The sequence below is a fragment of the Haliaeetus albicilla genome, chromosome 16 (assembly GCF_947461875.1).
Source record: "Haliaeetus albicilla chromosome 16, bHalAlb1.1, whole genome shotgun sequence".
Taxonomy (NCBI): Eukaryota; Metazoa; Chordata; class Aves; order Accipitriformes; family Accipitridae; genus Haliaeetus; species Haliaeetus albicilla.
The window spans coordinates 659,880-683,186 of record NC_091498.1 but is presented as its reverse complement, the minus strand read 5'-3'; the positions used below and the strand labels follow the sequence as shown (position 1 = coordinate 683,186).

The 23,307-nt window shown below is 49.3% G+C and overlaps 1 protein-coding gene across 5 annotated transcripts; it reads right to left on the bottom strand.

Annotated features, from left to right (window-relative positions):
- Positions 1–120: 120 nt before the first annotated feature.
- INPP5B (inositol polyphosphate-5-phosphatase B) lies at positions 121–18,269 on the bottom strand. 5 transcript variants are annotated; one of them, XM_069802823.1, is made up of 22 exons: positions 18,108–18,269; positions 17,869–17,948; positions 17,351–17,448; positions 16,943–16,972; positions 16,355–16,465; positions 11,459–11,552; positions 9,921–10,091; positions 9,091–9,192; positions 8,572–8,686; positions 7,788–7,904; positions 6,738–6,925; positions 6,026–6,137; positions 5,752–5,861; positions 4,713–4,848; positions 3,994–4,104; positions 3,228–3,390; positions 2,836–3,071; positions 2,127–2,240; positions 1,664–1,748; positions 1,155–1,282; positions 877–988; positions 121–542 (listed from the first exon to the last, which is right to left on the bottom strand). In XM_069802823.1, exons 1-22 carry the CDS (start codon positions 18,162–18,164, stop codon positions 418–420), a joined length of 2,595 nt encoding a protein of 864 aa, XP_069658924.1. In that variant the 5' UTR covers positions 18,165–18,269; the 3' UTR covers positions 121–417. The 5 variants fall into 5 exon arrangements, with proteins under 5 accessions (XP_069658924.1, XP_069658926.1, XP_069658925.1 ...); XM_069802825.1 differs by having other exon boundaries at positions 3,228–3,360; XM_069802824.1 differs by having other exon boundaries at positions 11,459–11,549.
- Between the last annotated feature and the right edge of the window lie 5,038 nt (positions 18,270–23,307).

The following is a 23,307-nucleotide window of genomic DNA, read 5'->3' as shown; positions in this document are numbered from 1 at the left end:
CCCCCAGCGGCGGCGCCAGAGCGACAGGACGCGGCCCGGGAACGGTGACTGAAATCACTGTCAACAAACCAAGAGCCTGAACCGGGCAACGTCGACAACGGGCAGATAAGGCTGGGAAAATACACCGAGATATTTTTATTTAAATAACGAGGACTTACAAATTATGAGCTTTAATACAAGTTAAATAAAATACAGCGTAAAGATCAGCTTTTAGATTTTTGCTTGTCTACATACAGCTTATTTAGAAATTTGACACACTTTACAAGCTTGAACAGTTTCAAACACAACAACTGTGCCTTCAAAAGCAATAGATTGTATAAAATACTGTGATACCCAAAAAAAGAGCCAGTATACTGTACAGCAAAATATTTTTACAGTAATTTGATATCTAAAAATCAGATTAGCTGCATCTGAAATTCATGGTAAATTGTCTTCTCTCAAGAGGAACTGATGGATGAATTGCTGAGCCTTCCTCTTCTCAGTTATATCAGGTGTAGGATGTCCAGGAGGAGGTCGAAGTAACAAGCCACCAAATACACTAGCTGCATTAAAAAAGAAAAAAAAAAAGCCACAGGTGCACAATAAGAGCCTGTTAGCAGCAGGGTGTCAAGGGTGATTCCACCAACCCCAATCAGTCAAAGTGGGAGAATGCCTAGCTTCAGAATGGCATCAGATAAAGCTGATGACCCACCCGCACCTGAGTCACTTTACAACTTTCTTCAGACTATTGCAATGACTGTTTTTCTATGGACTGTTTGCTCATTATTAAATTCTTCAGAACAGTAGAGGCCATGACAGCACTCACTTTGGAGAATGTGTTTTGTTGTAAAAACTGCAAAGCCCCTCTGAACAGAATGGTTATTTTGCTCGCCTTACCAAGAATATTCACATCCAAATGGTTTTTCCCTGAATTTTTCAGTAGTTCTCGTAGAAATGCCATTAGATATTCAAATACATTTTTATGGCACCCTGGCAGATTAGAGATAATCTGAGGAGGGGAAAAAAAACAAAACAACATTTATATTGAAGACATGGCAATGGCTTGGCAGCTTTATCTACTACCAACATCACCTCGTTACTGGTCTGGCATAAAACAGTTTGCCTCCCCTCCCTCCAGAATTACAGAAACAGTCTCACAGAGAAGCTGGTGATACCTGGCTGCTCAGTGAGTAGTTGCTGGCACTCTCCAAACAGCTGCTGTAGAACCTATAGCAGATGACAGGCTCCGGCAGGCTTTCCAGGAAGAGCAGCAGGGCTTCTGCTACTGAGTGGTTGCTGCCAACTGATCCAAAGACAGTTAAGGAAGAGGCAAGCACAGCGTGATCTATTTTGGTCATATTTCTGCTGAAACATTTTGCTTAGGTCTCCAAGACCTCCTCCTATTGTTCACAGCTTTGAGTTAAATCATTTGACTCCACATAGCAAGCCATTTCCACTGGCAGTTGGACACGTACGTAATTAATCAACAATTGTTCACCAACATCGCAAGGACTTATCGGGGGCATTTGTCCTGATTGCAAGGAGTAGTGCAGGTCTCGGTTACCCCAAGATGAGAGACGGTAATTTAAAAAACATGGTGGAGTATAGAAGACTGATCAAATCTTTTTCAGCTTTGATCACTAAGGCACAGTGAGCCTTACCAGACATCAGTCTAAAAGGATACAGAGGGTATCATGCATTCCTTTGTCCAAACAATCTCGGATTTGCTCAAATTCAGATCTGAGGCCTGGTTGCTGAAACAGGTCCTCCTGCAAAGAAGACCATTAGTCGGTCTCAGGGAAAATAAAAGTTATTTGGGTAAATAGAGCAATGTCCTTATAATCTGGCTGGAAAAATCTCTCCAAATTGGCAGTTATCAGCACAAATCTCACCACAAGCAGCTCTAGTAAGGCTGCAGCACTGCAGTAGAGAGCAATGCAGCTGCTGATGCGTGCCACACATAAAGTCACCATCACAGAACAGTGCAATCACGGCACCAGGATCGCTTACTACAGATGTCTTTTATCTCTCTTTACCATTGGCCAAACATCCACAGTTAGCAATGATTGCTATTACTAGTACCTTCTTCAAAACTAAAACTAATGCAAAACAAATTATTTTGTGTTTCCAGTACAAACACTGCCAACCTGCTGGGAAGCATTGCGGTACAAGTGATCCACCATCATCCACAGCTCTTTTGGAATGTCCATAGGCTTTTCAGCTTGAACAGCATCATCACTCATTTCTAGTGGCATCAGGGTCTGAGAGGGGGAGATGTGTGTGTCGGGGGGAAAAAAAAAAAAAAAAAAAGGTAGCTAGCCAAGTTCTTATTCAACTCAGCAAAAATGCTTCACAAAGTTTATACCTGAGAATTAAGGCTTGTTAAGAAACCGTGCAACTTTACTCACCAGTCTTCATACAAGACTAGTACAACAGGCACATTTGTATCAAAAGTCCAGACAGAAGAAACAAGCTGCTCTCATAAACACGCTTCACGTACACTCAGCTCTATGGAAATGTTACATCATGCCTCCACATATACACACACACCTCCATTCAATGCGGAGAAAGCCAAAGGCTCCAGACAAAAGGTCTACATTTGGAAGTTGCACACCTTTTTAGAATGTGCAGGCAGAGCAAATGGGATCTTACTTTCAGTGCTCTCTATATGAAATGGGTTGGTTCATCCACGTGAAGAATTAATGCAAGGTGTGAAGATGGTGCACTGGAGAGCATAAGCTGTTATCAGCGACTATGGACCAGGGAAGTGGAAGAAGGTTCTTTAGCAATAAACAGGACTTAACATCGGTTTAATGGTTCTTGTGGGTTCAGAAGGGAATCTTGTCTTTAACTCACAAGTTTCCGAATGGATTCTGCTGGCATGTCCTGGATCGGTTCCCTCATGTAACACAGAGTATGAATAGGAGACCCAAAGCAACTTGGCAAGTATTTGCCTGTTACAGATAAAAAATAATCCTTCCCCCTGTTAAGATGCAAGACCAAGATATCTTCAAGTTTTTCCTCTCCAGAGTTTAAGTGTGTAGCTGTTGATTTATTAACAAACACCTCCAACTCAATTGTGATCTCAGCATCTGCCAGAAGATGATAAAAAAAACCGTACTCAGTTCAAAAAGGTATTAAACCAATAAGCCTGCAAATAGGCATAGCATTCTCAAAATAGCAGAGAGAAGTAAGCCAGAATGTGAAATATTAGCTCATTAACATGAGATGAACAACGAGGAGCTCACCTGATAGAAGAAAGCCCTTACTGGGATTAGCAATCAGCCACTCCTTGCAGTAGGTTTCCTCATCTGGCTTGCTGATAAATTCAAACTGGCAGGGCACTTGTCCATTGCGGATTGTAAACTTTTCTACCTGCAGCTGCATGTATTTAACATCCTCAAAATGGAACTAGAAACAAATGTCAGTCAACATCATCACTGAGCAGCAAAATACCCAGATTAACCCTCTTGCTCCTGCACCCCATCTCTTCCAGGATTACATAGGATTACATTTGCTTACTCTGTATGCCAAAGTAGTTTGCATCAGTGGGCCCTTTAAAACAAATGCTCACCTCAAATAACCTCAATGAAATTTGAGAACAAGATAGCTGTAGCCTCAAATGTCTCATCTGCTTATCTTTTTTAGGCCCCAATACACAAAGCAAATGCCGGTTTTGTGACCTTCTCCAAATCCCTCAGATTTTACATTTTATGTTTCAAACAAGTCAGAGCAAGGGCCACAAACTACCCTCTTACTCTCTCTCTCACCTCCAGCAACATGCCCTACGTTTCAGCCTGGTACTGTGAATAGAGTTTAGCTGTATCTAAACAGAAATAAATATTTCTAGGGCTTGTAAATAGAGAACAGCTGGAAGTCAAAATATTCTACTTCTTTGGAACCAGACCCCAGGGTCCAGAATCCATCTAACATACTTCTACCACTGGAATACACTTCTGGGGTCTAGGGTTGCTCAGTTTCTCCAGCGAGTCGCAGCACATGAACACACCTTACCTCTCTCTGGGAGAGGGTCACCGAGGGAATGTTGGCATTCTCCAGCTTATCCAGCGAGCGGACTATTTCCTCAAAGGCTTTTCGATAGAGGTCCTCATTCACAACCTTCACCTGAAAAGGACACACACTGCACCAACTGGCATTTACTATGCCTCTGCAGGACAGCTGTAACACAGCTGGAAACATGAAGTGATTTGATTTTAGCAGCACACTAGCATATACAACACATGTAACAAACAGAGCCCCTTGGAGCACTAATGCTCCAAGATCTCGTCAGGATCCAACAGTAAAGGACCTTGCCATAACTAGCAAGAGAGTCTCCCAGTCAGTACTAGATCAGCTTTTTTTGTTTGTTTGTTTTGTTCTAAAAAACATTACTGTGCTGTCAATGATGTAGCATTCCTGCACTGCAAGTTTCTGTGAAAATTATTAGGAAAATACAAAAAAAGGCAAAAGAACACTTCTGAAAAAATACCTACAGATATTAATGCATTATTCTGCTTAACTGAAGTATCATTTAACACAACCCTAGCTTACTATGAACAACAATCCTATCTCAGCATCTTACCTAGCCCACCTTTTAAGCCATTGTTCTCCGTGGATGCCATAAAAGCAGGAGGAGAGAGAAATCAGCAGGAGAACCTCCCTCCTCCATCCCCCTCTCCCCACACAGAGGACGAGGTCAGCAGAGTGACTTCCTTCAGCACTGACGTACTTACCCCAATATCAAACACAGAGCTAACTGGCTTATGATCACTGATCTTCAAAGCCATGTGACTGCGATAGCTCAGCTGAGCAATGTTCTGCCCTTTCCAGAGTATCCGATCACACCATGCTGGAACACGACACTTCTCACTAAAACAGAGGTAAAAATTACAGCTTCCAGGCACAGTTCAGGTGGAGTAACAACACAAGGCAGAATACTGCTCTCCCTGAGACTCGGTGTTTTCCTGACATGGCCTGGAGCTAGTTCTCTATCAAAGTTGTATTTTCCAGTTTCTTTGACTAGTTATAAAAAATTTGATTGTCTACTACTGGGTATCTCTGTATCATGCTTTACTTTCTACTTCTTCAAAGTTGCTATTATTTATTTTGTTCTTTTGATACAATTAACATACAAAGCAATACTCAGAGATATTTTTGACCATAATAACCATGAAAAATAAGAACTCAGGTTCTACATTTAAAGTTCACATTTCAATTTTTTTTTTTTTTTACTGACTGCTGCACAGATTTCATTCCTGCACTTGAAGCTGACATTCCCAGCTTACTAAGAACAGGTCAGCCACTCTGTGTAGTGCATTACAGGAATGATGGTTCTCGCAGTCTTTCGGAGAATACACTCAGTTACAGACAGCACAAATGCACCATTTCAAACCCTAGCTGGTCTGACCTGAGCAGATATCAGCAGATAAAAGATCCTAAAAATTTTGCTTGGTAAAAAAAAAAACAAACCAAACAAAAAGAACGAAACTAACTAAAATGATTCCTTAATTTTGTACACGTCTAAGAGGAAACCCAATGGATTATTCCTGGAGAAAACATTAGGAATATCTGACAAGTAGCAGTGGAAGAAAAGCAACATAAATAGATGTAAACTGGAGATGGATTTTGGAGCCAAGGGAGAGCAACAGTCACAATCTCAGAACTGTTCCTATTTATAGCCATTAGATCTGCAATTCTTTTTAGCTTTGTTTTTACTTCCTTCAGTGGTAACATTAGCCGTTGGTAGCATCACATATGAGGCAATCACCGTACCTTGTGTCCCAGTCATCACAGCCAGCATCATATTTGTATGTTGGCTGGAAAGAAATCTCTCCCTCTGTAAAGCCTTCAAAGACTGCATTTGCGTTCATTTGCCTCTTTAGCTACGAAAGAAAAAAAGATGAAAAATTTAATTTTAAATAAGCTCAGGCACAATTCCCATACGAGCTAAAAGGGAGATGTTCGGCACTGAGAAGGCCAAGGAGTACCTGTGCAGTTTCTAACTAGCACCCTCAGCACCACCTGCAGGTAGGTGAGACATCAGTACCTGGTCATATTGGCAAAGCTCTAGAAATGCTTTCTCATCTACAAGCTCCTTCACTTTTGCCACATCCAGGTCCTCCAGCCGATAGTTGAGGTCACCCAACCATAAGATCACACTGAAAGAGAATGTACACCAGAAGTCTGCACAGAGGCCTGAAGATGTCCAAAACGCAAGCTGGCCGTGAGCTGGAAGCACAGCTCCGCAGCAGTGCCTAAAACATCTAATGCAAGCATGAGTTCTTCTAATCTCAACATGATCAGGTGGATGCTGTGTCTGCTTCTCCTTCAGAGAGAACAAGTAAGAGTGAAAACTTGAAAGAGAAGCTACATTTTCTACCCTTGCTGTTTTTAATTCCTGTTCTGCATGTTTGTCACTACCTCTTAGTAACTGGTGCTTTTAATATTCCACACTGACTAAATCCCACAACCTGCTGGGGAAATCGATGCATATTATTTATTGCCCCATTCCCCCTTCATGCTTGAAAATAAAATAAGGCCTGGAAGACCATAGGCGGCAAGTGACTCGTCAGAACTGTACAGGTGACCACTCTCACAACCAGGGTTAGAGTAAAGCATTTCTGGCCCTTCCAGGCTGCCGATACGATCACTGGGCACCCCTTCTCGCATCCCTGCTAAGAGAACCTCACACCCCACTACGTTCATAAGGTTCTTCCTTGCCACGTGCAGTGATTCACACAGTCAGACAGGAAGCATACTCGTGTTTGCCAATAGTGAGAGGGGGCAAATTTGGATCCGATTGGCAGAATTGCATCCGAGAGCAGATGTCTTTGAAGTCCTGGTTCCTCCGCTCATATTCCTCCATGTGAGCTGCAAGGTGAGAATTTACAATGCACACGCTAGTATTATGGAATTTAAACCTTATGGCAACACCACCTTTGTTACCCTGAAAGATAAAGACAAAGACATTGGTCAGAAGCTTCTACACAACAGGTGAATCCACACATGAGTTACTAGCAGTGGACAAGCAAGAAGACATTGAAGCAGACCATTTAATTCCAGAGGAAGGAAAAGGCTGAAAACGCCAATTAGTGATAACTACTTCATGAAGTCAAGTCAGTAACTCATGTGAGGGTTGCACACAGCAACAGAACACAGCAAGCAAGCACATGGAACTCAGTTTGTAATTTGGGAATTAGCTAACACAAAAGGAAATTAAAATCATTAAGAGAGCTGGTCAGTTACTTCAGCAAGTCCCAAAACCTATTTAGCAACAACTGGGTCTTTCAACACAAACTGTAAAAAAATTGTAAATGGAGGAGGAAGCACATGGCTGAGCTGGTCAAAAATACCTTTGACAAGTTATAGCTGCAATGTTCACAGAAACTACATTCAAAGGGCACAGATTTCATTCCAATGGTGTGGAATGGCAAGAGGCCAGGAAGTCCTCCTCAGGAAAACTAATCTGGATAGACATGTTTCTTCTACTCATGTTTCCTTGTGTTATTTGCTTTGGGCAAAATCACAGCCAGCATCAAAATCACATGAGAGCAAGGCCCCACACAGCCCAGCACATGCAATCAGAAAAAAAAACCCTTCAGAGAAGATTCTCCTCAAGGTCTTTGAGCCTTTGCAAGCACATGGCAATTCCCCCTAGCAATGCCCTGAGCTCACTCAGGGACAGGACTATGTGCTTCTAAAGGCAGCCGCATCCCTCAGCTGGAGGAATAACCACTACATCTAAGGAGAGGGGCTCTCCAGGGATCTTCTAAATCTCACACCTTCTCATGCACAGTTGCCATTCTTACCATCCTGCCCATGATTCCAGTTCCCACAGTCTCAATTTCCACCTCGGAGATGTTCAAAGCAAGGTCCGCTTTCACATATAACAGAAGCATGATTCCCACAAGCCGTACAAGTTTCACCTGAAAAAGAGATCCTGTTCCATTAAATACTAGAATGGGAGAGGTTTGATGAGAGCAGGCACAACGTCCCCCCGTCCAGAACACAGGTCACCAAAATACAGATGAAGAAAAACAGAGTTCTAGGCTCATCCGATGGACCAGCTGGGCTCACAGTACACAGGCACTCCAGCAGCACAGCACAGGAAGGAGCTAGGGACCATCACCCCAGCAAACAAAGTTGGAGCCCAAAGCAAACCCTACAGCACAGGCACAACCCATGGAAGAAGCTTCCTTTCAACAACAGTGACAAGAGACAAAGCAGACCTAAGGAGCAGGAGCCAAAACATAAGCAGTATTTCTACCAAGATACCTTCACAACTCATTCCAACATGCTTTGTGGAGACAGACATGGAAGAAGCTAAGATACTTCCTATTCTCTTCCCCCAAGATAGCACGAGCTTCCTTTATGCGTGGATGCCTAGCTCTGATCTCCTGTCCTGCCCCCTGCCTCAGCACCCTGCACAGCAACACCACCTACTTCACCTTCAGAGCACTTCTGACTGAGCAAAAGCCTGCAGACAATGACCCTCTGGAAGATACAGCAATTGAGAACAAGAAAAAGCAAAGGGAAAAGAGGCCCAAGTGGAAAATGATTCCACACTCAAAGCTCCCCAAAAGCCACATTTACCTTCGCGTATTTGGCATCTGGGTGAAGACTATCAGTTACAGCTTTAAACCATTCTTCTTCTTTCGGTGTGTCATTGAAAAAGAAGGCTTCTTTACTCAGATCAAGCTCCTGGAAACTGTGTTAGAGGAAGGAACCCATGGATGCATGCACTTGTTTATAACTCTCCAGCCCTTTCATCTGGGGCAGAACTAAATCAATTTATACTCACTAAATTTATAACTGAAAACTCAAATTCAGTTATGCTGAAAAGATGTTAAATGTAAAGCTAAATTACTATTAGTATTAAATTGAATGGCATTAAAGATCTTGTAACACTCCAGTGCCAAAGAGTCCAAACACTACCAGAGTAACAGCCCTTTCAGGCTATGCAAACACACACTCTAAAACTGTGCGATGGAGTAAGGCAATGCAAACATTCCTCAGCTGTGGTGCCTTAGCTGAACACCTCCATGCTACAGATTCACAAGCAAGCAACCCACAGTCAAAGCTTGGAAGAACAGGCCAGAAAGAGACACTCACCCCACACAGTAAATGTCTGGAGGCTCAGCATCACATCTCAGCCAAGGCTGGAGGCTTTCTCTGGGTGACTGACCATTCACATTGTATGTCCCAACAAAAAATCTGCAAAGAAATTAACTAAATCCCAGAGCTGCAAATTGTAGAGCTGATGGAAATACCACTATTATTAACCCATGTGCTTAATACTACAAATAGTTACTTAGGAGTAACATGTTTCTGGGGGGAATTAGGAAAATGTGACAAAGCGCAAATCCCTAAAATTACTTAATTACAGTAGCATCTTTACAGACATGTTTTACAGAAGGATACACATTTTTACATATAGTATTAAAAAAAAAAAAAAGACGACTAGAGCTGTGCAATAGCAGTTTGAAATGATAAATTCCTAGAATGACATGCATGAAAGGATTTCAACCACAGTGAAGTTTTGGTCCTAATTATGTATTTCAACCAAGCTCTTACGAGCTTATTGGAACAACCAAATGCATAAGTAGTGAACAGAAGCAGTGAGGGAGAAGGCCAGAGGTGCACAGAATCGATGCATTTCTAGACACAGTCTGAAATAAGCACAGGAAAAAGTCATTTCAAAAGGGCCGTTTTCTCAACAAGAACCATGAGGCAAGCCTTGACAGAGATGTGAATAAAATCCTTCTCTGCTAATGCCTAAACGAGGAAGGAAGGCTGTTCTGGAAAGTATGGATCATATTTTTCTACAAAATTTCCTATTTGCAGGGATACTAGATGAAATAACAAACATGAGTTATTTTGACAGCGTATGCTAACCAACTTACTCCCTGCAAAAATAAGTTCTTCTCAGGAATGATAATTACCTGAAGCTCTGGATGTGTGTGTAGGAATCCTCCATTTGTACAAGCTGAGATTTAACAATAGTATCTCTTAGTCCAAACTTTGGTTCTGATAAGATTGAAGTCTTGTTTGAAACCATAACGTTGGAGGACCGTACCATTTCAGTTGTCACTTCAGGTTTGAGTTTGTTTTGCCTGCAAATGAAAACAAAACTGCATGATGAAACCCGGGATATACACACACCCTGAACAGCTTATTTCTGCCACCAAGGACTTGATTTGCATTTATCTGTCTGTTTCACTAAGGATAATCAGTGTTTGGGAGAAGCAAACAAGAACGAAATGAGCATTTCTTAGAATGATTCAGATCTCTAGATAAAACCAGTTTAACTGACTGAAGAAACAAATGGTTTTCACCAACCTGGTGCAGCCTGTTGATTCAGCATAGGCCTCACTCACACCTGGATGTTGATACAAAACCTGTACACCTTTCCTGCTTACTGGAACAAGGAGATGCAAATCTCATCTCCCGCTGCCTCTGCTCAGCCCTTCTGACCTCAGCAGAAGAATGAAACACTGTGTTTATTTAAAAAGCCTTCTGGTGGAAAACTCCCAGCTCTGCCTAGAAAGGAGGCAGCACAGAGTGGGTGGAGGTAGAGGTGGTTTTATTAGTTCACATGGCTCTCTGAACTGCTTTTGCAACAGTAATAATACCACAGCTTGGGAGTTCCCACAAGCAAGTGGATGATATAAATTTAAGGTCAACAACCTGCACACCAGTGCCAAGGACAGCACACAGACAGACTTTGAAGGATATGCAGCACGGCCCACAAAGTCCTGGGAACTGGAAAATGAAACTACCATTTTAAGAGTATATCTATGAGACACGGTGGCCCTAAGCCAAAGCTCTCTGAATTCAAAATAAACAATGCTAGCAGGTCCTGTCCCACTAAACAGCAAAAATATGCCCAAATAGGGGACTAGCAGGACTGTTTCTGAGAGACTGTGCTGAAATTGCCACTAAAGTTTTGACAGCATGCTTATGCTGAACTTTTTTCTCTCCTAACTAGAATCTCCAGATTCTCTTCTCAAAAGGTTGTAAACTTCTGCTCTAGATCCCACCACCTCTGGGGACTGCAGCCGACACGGTCGCCGGCAGATGGAACTAAATAATGCAGCCACAAGATTGCTCGAGCGCTGGTGTGTGCACAGACCTCATACGCTGGCACCAGAGAGACCAACTTCCCCACTGGGTTTCCAGCTGAAAACCAGGAAGCCCAGACAGAAAGCTCTCTGCACTTTCTTTTCCTTCCTCTAGACATCAAAGCATCAACAATTTGCCCACTGCAGATCATTCCGTCCATACACAATCACGCAGAAGTACCCAGAACTTTGGTGCTATATATATTTACTGTCTGTGAAGGGGAGGCATAGCTAAACCAGCAAAGAAACATTGCCACCACTTTTACTCCTCACTAGACCTTCCACAAAGAGCTGACGTGCACAACTCTCCCTTCAGCTGTTTCACCAAACCTACACAAGAAGCAAGAGAGATACCATACCTGGGAGCACTTTTATCAGTGCTGTCATAGCTCCGGTTCTGACTAACTGCAAGCTTTTTTCCATTCTGTTTGATGCCTTCAGAGCCAACCGCTTCTGGAAAAAAAACAAAGTTTCACATTAAACACAAAGTGTTCTTTAATTTATCAACACACCTATGCAAACACTGGCAAAAATCTGTGAGCAGAATATAATTTAGATTTGTGTGGAGAAATCAAGTGCCCTGCCATCTCTCTTTCAGTTATCTGATAGATTTAGCTTATTTTGACAGAACTGTTCTGTGACAATGCAGCTTCCCCTCCAGAGGAAGAACCGACGCTAGCATGCCGTGCGGCCATGGAGAGCAGCAGAACTGCTGTATGCTGCCTGCTCACTGCTGGAGCGGGTGGCTGTTGGGTCTCCCTTACAGCTAAGCCAAACCAGGACTTAGCAGCACAAAATCCAGGGCTTTATCCTGGGAATCCAAAGAAGTATGTTAATAACAGGTTTTTTCTTTTCTGAAGCAAGACAGGAAGTACAAAGAAAGGAAGAAAAAGGGGAGAAAAAGAAAAACCAAAAAACCCACACTACCATTTAAAGGGTTTCTACCTATCTGCAAATACATAGCAAAGCACAAGCGTCTCCCCCCTCAAGACAGTGCAGTACAGAGTCACGGTATGAACCCACTGTACCTCAGCGGAAACAAGTGCCTCAGTGCAAACTGCACATTTGTAAAAAAATAACAGGGCTGCTACCATGCAAATATAAGTAAATACAGGTGTGACACTAAACACATCACACTACGTTAGCAAAATTTGACCAGTCTTTCAGCATTTTGTCTCAATTACAACATTCTGCTCCTACAAGTGGCAAAATAACAGTCAAAAAAGAGGATTCTCCATGGGGGTCTCCATGTTTAAGACACACAAACAGCAACCTCAAGATTATGCTATTTAGCACACAAATCTAATGATGATACAGAAATTGTTCTTAAGATTATAAGGTTCTAGTCATTCAGCTGAGCTTCTCCTTCAGTGAGCACAACCCAGAAAAACTAAAATGTTATTGCTGTCATAGTACATTCTCCGGGATGAGAACATAAACCAGAAACAGAACTTGAAGTACTTTACCTAAGCACTCAGAATATAAACAAGCTGACAAGAAGTGGCCATATTCTCAGCTTGGAAAACCTCTTCTGCCCAAGAGCCCTCTGAGAATAAAGACTGTGTAAGAGGATTTATCAGAGGTTAGTTGCAGAAGAGCACGTGACTCAAATCTCGCTAGAGATCACACAGCCAAAGATCACACAGCAGAACTGAAGAGGAGCGTCGGCAGTTCAGAGATGCACTGCAAAGCATGGTCTTGGTGAGCTGGGACAGAGCTGTAAATTTTCTCCATAGGCATTAAGTACTTAATCAGTGCCGCCTGAGCCTCTGCAAGTTCTCCCAATAGAGACCATGCAAGGTATCTTGACAGTGACAAGAACCAACCTGAACTTTTGCACTTTTGTAACAGGGAGGGAGCAGAAGTTCAGGCTTTATTACCCATACAGGACGATGCCACTTCCCAGCATGCAGAAAGCATTAGTGCCAGAATGGCAAGACTTGCGTGCCTGCTCAGTGCTGCTGACGCTGCAGCTATGTGATCCAACGATCACAGTCATATATCACACACTTGCCTTCTAACCTCATTAGCAGAAATCAGTTTCAGGTAGGTTTCTCCTAAGAAAGAGATTAGCCCTGGAAAAGGGCTCTTTCCTTTAGATAAATTTATTATCTAGATACAGATTGCTCTAGCCAGAGGGATCTATATGTTAGCAATCTGAAGTGGAATATTTTAGCAAGATAATGACCTTGTTCAATAATTGAACTGGCACAGAAATAAAAAGCTATGTGCAGAGATTACAGAACAGCAGAATGTGTACGGCCTGAGTAAGACGGGATTTGCAGTTAAAAGAGATTTAAGCAGCAATGAAGATGTTCTTGTTAAAAATGTGCAGTGACATTATAGTACTGTTCTACAGCAGGAAAATGTATCATACCTTCTGGATAAAGTAGGATCTATGCTTAGTGTTCAAAAGGGAGAATTAAATTAGCCTTGCCATTAGTTACATGAGTCTTAGCCAGTGTCCACGCTTTACTTAATGAAAGCGTAAGCAACAATCCATGCAGGACTGCACTACTCCGGGCTGGAGGGAAGTTTGGTTTTTTCAGGGTTCCAAACGAAGCGACACTGCAGTTGTGACTGTGACTGCACATGCATGCACACACATAGGACTTAGGTAGGGGGTTTAACTGAAATTGTGAACATAAACCGTACAAGGTAAAGCACATTTAAATCCCTTTACAGATGCTCTCGTTCATTAGCTAGCCTTAATTCACAGAAGATATAATGAGCTAATATCACCCTACTAGCAAATGGTAGCATTTACAGAGTATTTAAGTGTGCTTTCATTGTGTATGAAAGTTGCTAACTCAGTATGCATGTTCATTTATAGACAGAATGAGTTACAACTATTCCCAGAAAACAGCAGACAAAATGTCATTCTATATCAATTTATGTTCCAAAAGACCCCAAGTGATGGCAGAGAGAATTTTCTTCTGCTAATACAAGGGGGTTTGAGATCCCTAGACTCCTCTGACTCAAGAAAAACACAAGGAAGCCTTGAAAATGCAACTTTGTCAAAGCTTAAAGGCATGATTTGATAGCAGAACTACTTCCCAAGGAGGTTACCTTTCAGAGTGTTACTATGCTCTAGATACCACAAAAACACACCAACAACGGAGCCAGGGTAGTGTTTCATTCAGCACGTTTTTCCACCTAAGCACACAGATATGCCCAAGTCTGTCCGAGCCAGTTCTAAGCTACAAGTTAAAACACCACTTCTGAGGGGATGTTCCCAGGTCCCTACCGTGGCTCAAGCAGTGCTGTGCTGTTCCCTGAGTTACAAAGTTCATCCCTTCTCTCTTTTTTTTTTTTTATTAATACACTACTGATAAACACAGAAATAAAAAGAAGGAATGCCAGCAATACCAGACCATGCCTTCAGGAATTAAGAGGAGCCCAGCCCAAATGAGGGTGGGCAAACTAGAAATGGTATAATTCAGATTTTGAATCCCACACTGACTTCCAGGAATTGCTTTAGCTCTCCGCATCTTCTCACACGTGTGCTCTGCAAAGAGGGAGAGGGAAACAGCGCCGGGAGGCGTGGGGATTTGGCATGTGCAGGGAGCACCGACCCCACAGGAGGAGGAGGCCGACATCCCACCGAGAGCGCGCAGCCCACCCAGCAGCGCCCAGCAGCAGCCGAGAGCCGGCAAGCAGCAGGCACAGAGTGTCGCACCAGGCTTGCAAAGCCACAGGAACTCTGGCGACCTCGCAAGCAGCCCCGGGACCGCCGGAGGCTGCTGGGTTCCGGACGGGGCGATGCTGACGGAGCCCCGGTGCCGCAGGCAGCTCAGCTCATAGAATCGTTGAGGTTGGAAAAGACCTTTAAGATCATCGAGTCCAAGTGTCAGCCCAACACCACCGTGCCCACTAAACCATGTTCTGAAGTGCCTCGTTACGTGGTTTTTGAACACCTTCAGGGACGGCGACTCCACCACTTCCCCGGGCAGCCTGTTCCAACGCCTGACAACCCTTTCAGTGAAGACTCTTTTTTCCCCTAACATCCAATCCAAACCTCCCCTGGCGCAACTCGAGGCCATTTCCTCTCGTCCTTTCACTAGTTACTAGTTACCTGCGCCATTTGCTTCGCTCCCGCGACTCACCTGCCCGCCGCCGCCTGCCCCAGCCCGGCCGCGCCGCTCGCCCCGCGCCGGCTCCCGGTTCCCGGAGCTGCAAAGCGCCGGGAGCGCCGGGAGCCCCGGGCGGGCGGCCGGCCGGCCCCCGGCCCCGCCGGCCTCGCCTCCCCTCGGCCGCCGGCGTTCCCCCCCCCGCCACGCCGCGCCCCCGCAAGGCGGCCGAGCCTCACCAGAGCGCCCGGCGTCGGGCGGCCCCCGGGGCCCCCGAGAAGACGCCGGGCCGCGGCCCGGCGCCGAGCCGGTCAGCGCGGCTCCCCCGCCCGCGGCGGCTCCCCCGCCCGCCCCGCTCCCCCGTCCCGCGGCGGGAGCCGGCGGGTCCCCGCGCTCACCTCGGCGGGGCCGCCCGCCCGCGGACATCGCCGCCGCTGCTCGGCGCCGCCGGCCGGCCCGGCCCGGCCCCGAAGCCCGGCCCCGAAGCCGGAGCGCCGCAGCCCAGCGCCGCACGGGCGCCCCCGGCCTGGCTGCGGCGGCAGCTGCCAGCGCGTCTCCCGCGGGGGGGTCGGTCCCGGCGCTGAAGGCTCCCCGGGGCCGCCCAGCGGGAGCGGCCCCCTCCGCCCGAAACGGGGGGCCAGGGCCGGGCTGACGGCGGCCGCGGGCAGGGAGGCGAGCCGGAGCCCGCGCGGCCGTGCCCCGAGCGCCGGCTGCCACCCGTAAAAAACTGCCCGACTGCGCCCGCCGGGCAGGCGCTTAAGAACGGCGGGAGGGCAGCGGCGGGACGACGGGGACAGGGACGGGGATGGGAGGACGGGGACGGGGGGACAGGCGGATGGGGGCAGGAGGACAGGGAGCAAACTGCCACCCTAGGAACTCCACCTGGTCTTTCACAGCACTGGCTCAAAACGAATTCCCATTTGGCCTTCGGACCCCACAAGCAGCAGGTTGCTTGTTGCAGCACTCGCATCTGCTCAGCCAAAACGCCGCTCAACTCTGCCCCGACGATGGAGAATCGTCGCACTTGCAAACTGTTACGGTTCTGCCCAAGTTTCAGCAGCAGAGAGGCCGATGCTGCTCTTCCACAGGGAGAAGAAACGCACAAACGCAACATGCCAGCTGAGACTGCCAACGCCTCCACCACCAAACCCACGGGCCACATCCAGCGCACAACAGAGCTCGTACCTGAGCTGCACCTGCTGACCTCCTGGAGGAATGTGCGTGTGTGGGAACCAAAGGGCAACCGCACCATGAGTCGGTCATCCACTGAACTTATCTGGATAGTCACGTCGGAGCCTAAAGACATTGGGAGAAAAAGCTCTTGTGGTTAGTGCTGACAAGCCTTCAGAAACTGAGCATTTTCTCTACTCTACAGCAGCTGGTGCATGCATGCAGACTTCAGCAACAAGTCTCCTCATACTTTCTTATCATGGCCCTTTTCCACATTCTACATGAGAATGCCATTTAAAAAAATAAAAATAAGCATTTGTAATTTTGATTCTGCTCATTCAGTGACAGTAATTAATCTTCCAGTAGCAGTTTAAAAGCATTTGGAAAAAATCGCTCCTTTGGCTGAACTGGGGTGATGATACTTGTTGGCATGAACTGAATCGTGGCAAACAGCATGCTGACTTCCCCAGCAGCAGCAAGACAAGATCCCCCCGGTGAACAGTCTGGATCACAAGAGCCCCCACTCCTGCCTCACTCAGTGTCGCTTGGCACAGGGCGCAGGAACGCCTGTAACACAGGTGTTACAGCAACAACAGAACTCACCGATGACATGAAGGTCACTGTCAAGTACAACTGTAAAAGCAAAACAAAGTCTGGTTACAAAGCTAAGCAACAGGTTTGCAGACTGCGCTGATACTTTGAGGTTAGCGAGCCTGCCAAGCTCCTCAAACCACAAATGCTGCTTGTACAAACAGCGCCAGGCAGAACAAACCTGCCAGGGTAGGAGGCCGTGGCACAGGGTGCTCTGGGTTGCAGAGCAATTCATCTAGCAGGGCCCTTCCAGCTATGCCATTTGACACACAAGCATCACCAGGGATTACAAATTGAAGAAAAAACGCGAAGGCTGAATAGGTCCCAAATCTCAACAAGCAGAACAACAAAACACGGACTCCAAACCCCTGCATCCCCTTCTTTGGAGGTGGCCACTAAGCCACCAAAGCGCGTTAGTACCTTCTTCCACCGCGAAGCCTTCTGTGATCGGGATAACTTTCTCCAGCCAGACATCCTCAGCTGTGATGGCCATCCGCCGGTGAGTGTACACATAGATCCTGCAAGCACGGAGCAGACACGGAGGCAATGCCTCCTCGGTTCTGGCATCTCCGCAGGTTACGGACAGACCCCATCCCATGCCATCCAGCAGCGCCTGCCAGCGCAGCCTCATGCAAATCCCAAAGCGGCTTCTCGGCCGCATGCCCACCCACCCGCCCACCCCGCCGTCCACAGAAGAGCGTGGGTAAGCTCCCAGCAAAAGGCCCCAGACCAAAACCTCGGGGCCGGGGCTCCCCTCGCCAAGCACCCACGCCGTGCCGCGGGGGGAAAGGCCCCGGCCCGGCCCCGCTGCAAAGTCCCCGGGGTCGGAAGGAGCTGCCGGTCGCTCTCCGAGGCCTGTGCGGGACCCGCCGAGCTCCCGGCGTCCCCGCGGACGCTCCTCCCGCCCGCCCTCCCGCCGGTGCGGCCCCGGCACCCACGCGTGCTCCCCGCAGCTCTCCACGAGGCCCAGCAGCCGGCTCTCCACGCTCTCCCCAGCAGCCAGGACGCCCTGCACCGCCTTCAGCGGAGGGTCAAGGAAGAGCGGCGAGAGACGGGAGCCCCGCGGCTGCCGGGGGTGGGGGGACGCGGGACGGGACGGGGACCCGGGACGCGGACGGGGACCCGGGACGCGGACGGGGACCCGGCCCTCCCCGCGCTCGGCCGCAGCAAAGGATACGATCCGGCAGGTCGCCCCCTCCGCCAGGCTCTCCTGGATGGCCACCGACTGGTCCATCCTCCGCGCCGGCAGCGCAGCGGACGCCGCTCGCCAGGCGGGGCCGCGCTCCCCGCCAGCGCCTGCCCCGGCCCGGCCGCCCAGCGCGGCTGTCGCGACGTGTCGTGCCCGGCCGGCGGCGCGCCCCCCCCCCCCCCGACACCCCCTCCCCGCCGCCGCCGCCGCGCTCGGGGGGGGGCGGAGCCGCCGCCGGCACCGCCCCGCTCCCGCTCGACCGGGCCCCCCCCGCGGCGGCGGCGGCCCCGCGCCCCTCAAGGCGCTCCGTTAGCCCCTCGCTCCGCGACCGGCCGCTCGCCGGGCCTGGCCGGGAGGAGCCTCCGCCGCGGGCGGCAGAGGCCTCGGAAATAACGGCGGCCCCGCGCGGTGCGGCCGGGATCGGGCCCGGAGCGGACGGCAGCTCCCGGCGCCCGCTCCCCGCGGCGGGCAGCGGGTTTCACAAGCGCGAGCGGCTGGGGAGGCCGCGGCACCGGCGGGGGGTGGCGGGCAGCGGCCGGGAGCATCCCGCACCCCCCAGGGGAAGGAAGGGGAGCGGGGGTCTGCCGGCTCCGGGGCCGGGGAGGTTCGTCTCCTGCTGAAGGGGAGGCTCGCCCTTCGGTAGCACCTTGAATTATTTTGCCGTTGGATCCCGAGAAGACCCAGCTGGCATAAGTCAACTTCTGAGCTGCCGGCTTATTATGCAAATTGATTAATGCGGAGTGTGTAAGCACACACTAGAAGATGTCACCAGACAGAGTCTTTTGCATAGCAGAGATAGGGGAGTTTGGCCTAGGCCAGCTCTTTCCACAGACGTAGGAGAGCGACAGCCAAGATCTAAAGATTAGGAAAAAAACCCAAGCAGTCTCTGTTCAAGTAACCACTCTGCCGTCTGCCTTTCCGCTTCCTCCGCTCTAGCAGCCGTGCAGAGCGGACGAGACACCGCAAAAAGGAAGTGAAAGGAGAACAGTCTGAAATATCTGCTGTGAGTGCTAGCCCTCTATTCTTAAAAGAAAGGTGGTGCTGGGCGGTATTTCTGAGATAGAAAAACCCTGCGTTTCATCCTGCTTTCACTTGCTAGGGATATGCTGACATCACGGCCTGAAACAAACACATGCCCCAAACCCTGTTGCTGCAGTTTCCATGCACCAGAACAGCAGGCTGGCTGAGGCTGCCCTGCAACGTGGAAGGGGCCGGCTATCGTTTCAGTGAGGCTTTTTTCATCCAGCCCCACATCCGCTGTACGACGGCTTTGCAGCCTGCAGCACCTCGTAAGGGCTGGCAGAGCCTTTCTGCTGGTGAAGGCACGAGGCTTCTGTGGGCCAGCCAGCGCTGTGCCTCAAACCAGCACACCCAGGCTCTCCCTCCACTTCCCACGAGTCACGTCGCGTTCAGCCACACCCAAAACACCGTCACTGACTGGGAAACCAACACACAGATTTTTCTATTTTTGCAATCTTTTTTTTAGGGAGACAACAGCAGCAGAGGACAGCAGCATCTTTACGTGATCGACAGCGTGTTGACACCGGTGAATTCTGCCCAACAAGCTACGCACCAGCTCCTGATGATGCAATAACAAGCTGGGGGGAGCGCCGGGTGGGTGGTTCACATTACAGGCTAATAGTGCTCACGTCTCCTCTACCTTTAGCAGTAGAGAATCACAGATGTGAAACAGGATCATCTAAAGCATGAGACACTTTTAGATTTATCCCATTTTCCTGCCTAAGACTTGGAGGTGAAACATGGAGTTACTAATTTTACCTACCCAGACAAGAGATATTTCAACACCAGAGCAGCTTTAAGCTAACAAGTAAGAGCGTGCCCAGAAAGGCTGCGCTGCAAGCAGATTATTAACTAGAACAAACCCTGTGCCTTCAGTCAAGGCAGAATTTTCCAGTTTTTAAGCAGGCTTAACACCCTCTCCTGAGGTCACTCATTCTAGCATCTGCAGTCCCAGCAGCACAGAAGCACACACTGCAGCAGCTCTCACAAACAGTAATTTGCTTGCAAGTCTCACAGGCCTACAGGTTTTTGGCAGGGCAGGGAAGAATACCTCTTTGTGCATAGATTAAGTCTATGCACAAAGATTATGCCTTAGTGCATAGACAAAGTGCTTTTCCTCTGGATACACTGGGGGAGTCTCGGTTACAAGTATTTAAATTCACTGAAACGTAAGACACCAAACCAGAGCCAGGACTCAGCAGTCCCAGGAAGATGCAGGACTTACAGTGGGAGCTTAGGAACGAGGGGTGGGATTTGGGATCAGCAGCAGGGTCCTGTGCAGGGCAGCTACTAAGCCAGGCGTAGTGAACTCCAAGCAAGTGTAGCTGCCCAGGAGCAGACATGGAGGGCCAGCCAGAGGTGCAGTGGTGGTGGCCCTCTGCTAGTTGCGCAAGAGCAGCAGTCGTGCTACCACACTGCACGAGCAGCCCCCAGGGGAAAGAAGTTTTCCTTGCGTAGGCTTCAGGAACAGCTTCAAGCAACTCAGCCAGCCATCGGTAACCTGTACCCTGCCAGCTGGGCCAGGAGGGCCCCAGCCCTTAGGGCAGCTGCATGAGCTGCTGTCGGAAAGATGGGGAAAAACTACTGCTGCTTAAGTGTGCTAACAAAAGGGCTTTCCTGCCAAAATAGCCGCCCAGGAAAGGGGCACAAGAGGAGACCTGGCTTTCGCCTCATGCTTCAGTGTCCCTCGCACACAACATTGGCTTAGGTACCAAGGGCCGCTCACAAAGCACGAGCGAGGCAGTAACAAGGCCCTGGGGCACCTGGAATTCATCCTCTCCCATTGTAACCCAGAAGAGGCTTGAACTGAGACAGGGAAGCAGGTGGAAAGGGTGGTGTAACAGTGGAAAGGGGAGAGCATCCCACGGAGGAGGGCATCCCACAGGGCAGCTGCTCAGATGGCCCCTGCTCTGCAGGAGCTCAGGCAGGGAACCACTGTCATCGCTGTGACCGGCCAGAGGTATGAAGCAGAGCACCGGCTCGCCACGCCAAGCGGGAGCCCCGCATCCACGCGTGGTCAGGACCTGCCATTCACTGAGCAGCTCAAAAATGGGAGGAGTCCCCAGGCAGAGCGCCGAGCAGATGCCTGCAGCCTCTTCTCGAAGCAGAGTGTGCAGGAACATTGTGCTGCAGGACAACATGGACAGAGACTGGAGCCCATGAGCAACCTGCAGCCGCTGCCACCGTGTTTCGCCCAGAGGCCTGGGGTCGCCCCGTGGGCGGGAGGCACCTGCACAGGGGGAGAAGGAGCCATCTCTAACTGGGCCACCTTGTTCCTGGGACAGGGACGTAACAGAGGGCGTTCGATCGCGGCCTTGACTGAAGTCAGAGAGCAACAGGGATCCTAACGAGCGCTGCAGAGCTCCGCTGCAGGAGAGCAGGCTGCGGAGCACCCGGACTGCTGCTTACACCCAGAGGGAAGCGAAGACCCTGTAATTCAGGAGAGGGACCACCCCACATGCCACGAGCTTCATGAGCGGGGCCAGAGTCACCTGCCCAGCACTATTGACATGAACTTTGCCGTCCAGTTTCAGACAGCTAGCTTGCAGGGTAGCTGGGCAGCACTCCTGGTAACAGGCAGCCTTCATCCCACCAGCACAGACTGGTTTGGCAGCCTTGCAGGCTTTGCTACATCCCGCCATGTAATTCAAGCCTGTCTTCTTCATCTGGAAGGAGGAGAGAGACATTAGCCTAGGGGTCCTGCCAAGCCCTTAGTATTCGCATTACAGGAACCATGCAGGCTCCTGGGCACATCCCTGCATCTGGGCTGTCCTGCTCTTTAGCCCTAAAGCCATACCTCACAGAAGTCATGCCCGACAATGCATCTAGCAACAGTCTTCTTGCCTTTGAAACACCCGTCTCCGTGACAGGAGAATGCTGCGCACACTTTCCCCTACAAGAGAGGGCCAGAGGAGAGACTGTATATTCATCAGTCTGGAGAGCAGGACTCCCAGGACGAGAACTGAAATTCAGACAGCACTTCTTTCATGAGGGCTCCTTTCCAACCCCCCCTCTGTTCTGCGGTTTTTGGCCAGTGTTGTCTCAGGCATTTTAGATACAGAGATAAAAGATTAACTGCACCCCATCTGAAACTGCAGGAAACTTTAGTGAAACACCAGCGTAGCAAACAAGTTTCAAAGCCTCCTTTTCCTTCCTCTTAAGAGGGCTCTGCAAAGATAAGCACCTTCCCCTCCACATAGGCTCAGGAACAGGCTGCAGTGCCCCATCGGTCCCCACACCCTCCCTGCGGCTGCGAGGAAGGCTCACCACGCAGACCGTTCAAACTCTTTGAACCGATGTAAGTGCTGGGCTCGGGAGCAGGCCTGTTTGACAGGGCTCCTTACGGACTCTCTTCTTTCAAAGCTCATTAAGGATTTGTTCCCCTTCCAGGGCAGCTTTTCACCCTGTAAAGCAGATGCAGGAGGGACCTCTCCCTCTCCCCCCACTCAGGTGGGAGCTCAGCCATCCCAGTGGCTGCAGACCCCAGGAGAGCACGTGGCTGCAGCAGCATCTGCCCAGCCGGTACCTACGTTTCGGGGGGGAGGCCGGGGGGGGGTGGCGGTGGTCGTAGGCGGCGCAGTGGCAGCTGGCAGGTCACCTGCAGACACACGAGGAGCCCCGTGAGGCTGCGCCCAGCACACAGCCTGCGCGGAGGCCTCCACAGCCGCACACGGGACAGATCACCAGCACGGCTCACGCTGCGGCCGGAGCTGCTGGGCCACCCTGTCCCCTCGCCCGGCTCCAAAGGAGAGAGAGCCCCAGGGCAGAGGAGACGCAGCGATGCAGCTGCAGCCAGCCCTCTGCAATGGGTTTTGCCCATCCGTCTCCCTCCTGTGCAGCAGGATTAACCTCAGACCGCTGCCGGGGACCCCATGGGCCGTTACCATAGGAGCTGGCATTGAGCTGCAGGCAGAGGGGAGAGTCACAGCAGTCCAGGGCACACTGCTGTGTCTTCACGCTGCTGTTGGTCCTGCACATCTCTCTGCCACACGCGCTGCTGCAGCTGGCTGTGTAGTTCGTGCTGGAGAAACGATAAAGCTGCAATAGCAGAGCCAAAGGAAAAAATGCTAGGAGTGTGAAGAGATGCCATTAGAAGGAGCAAAAATAACTGACAGACTGCCACAGAGAGAGAAGGGAAACAGGAGATTGACACAGACTTAATAGAGTA

Coding starts and splice junctions, on each gene's coding strand:
- INPP5B (XM_069802822.1), bottom strand. CDS start 18,164: ATGGACCAGTCGGTGGCCATCCAGGAGAGCCTGGCGGAGGGGGCGACC. Junction 3,072..3,227: donor TAAGGGCTTTCTTCTATCAG/GTGAGCTCCTCG, acceptor ATCTTCTGGCAG/ATGCTGAGATCACAATTGAG. Junction 1,749..2,126: donor ACCGCAATGCTTCCCAGCAG/GTTGGCAGTGTT, acceptor TCTTCTTTGCAG/GAGGACCTGTTTCAGCAACC.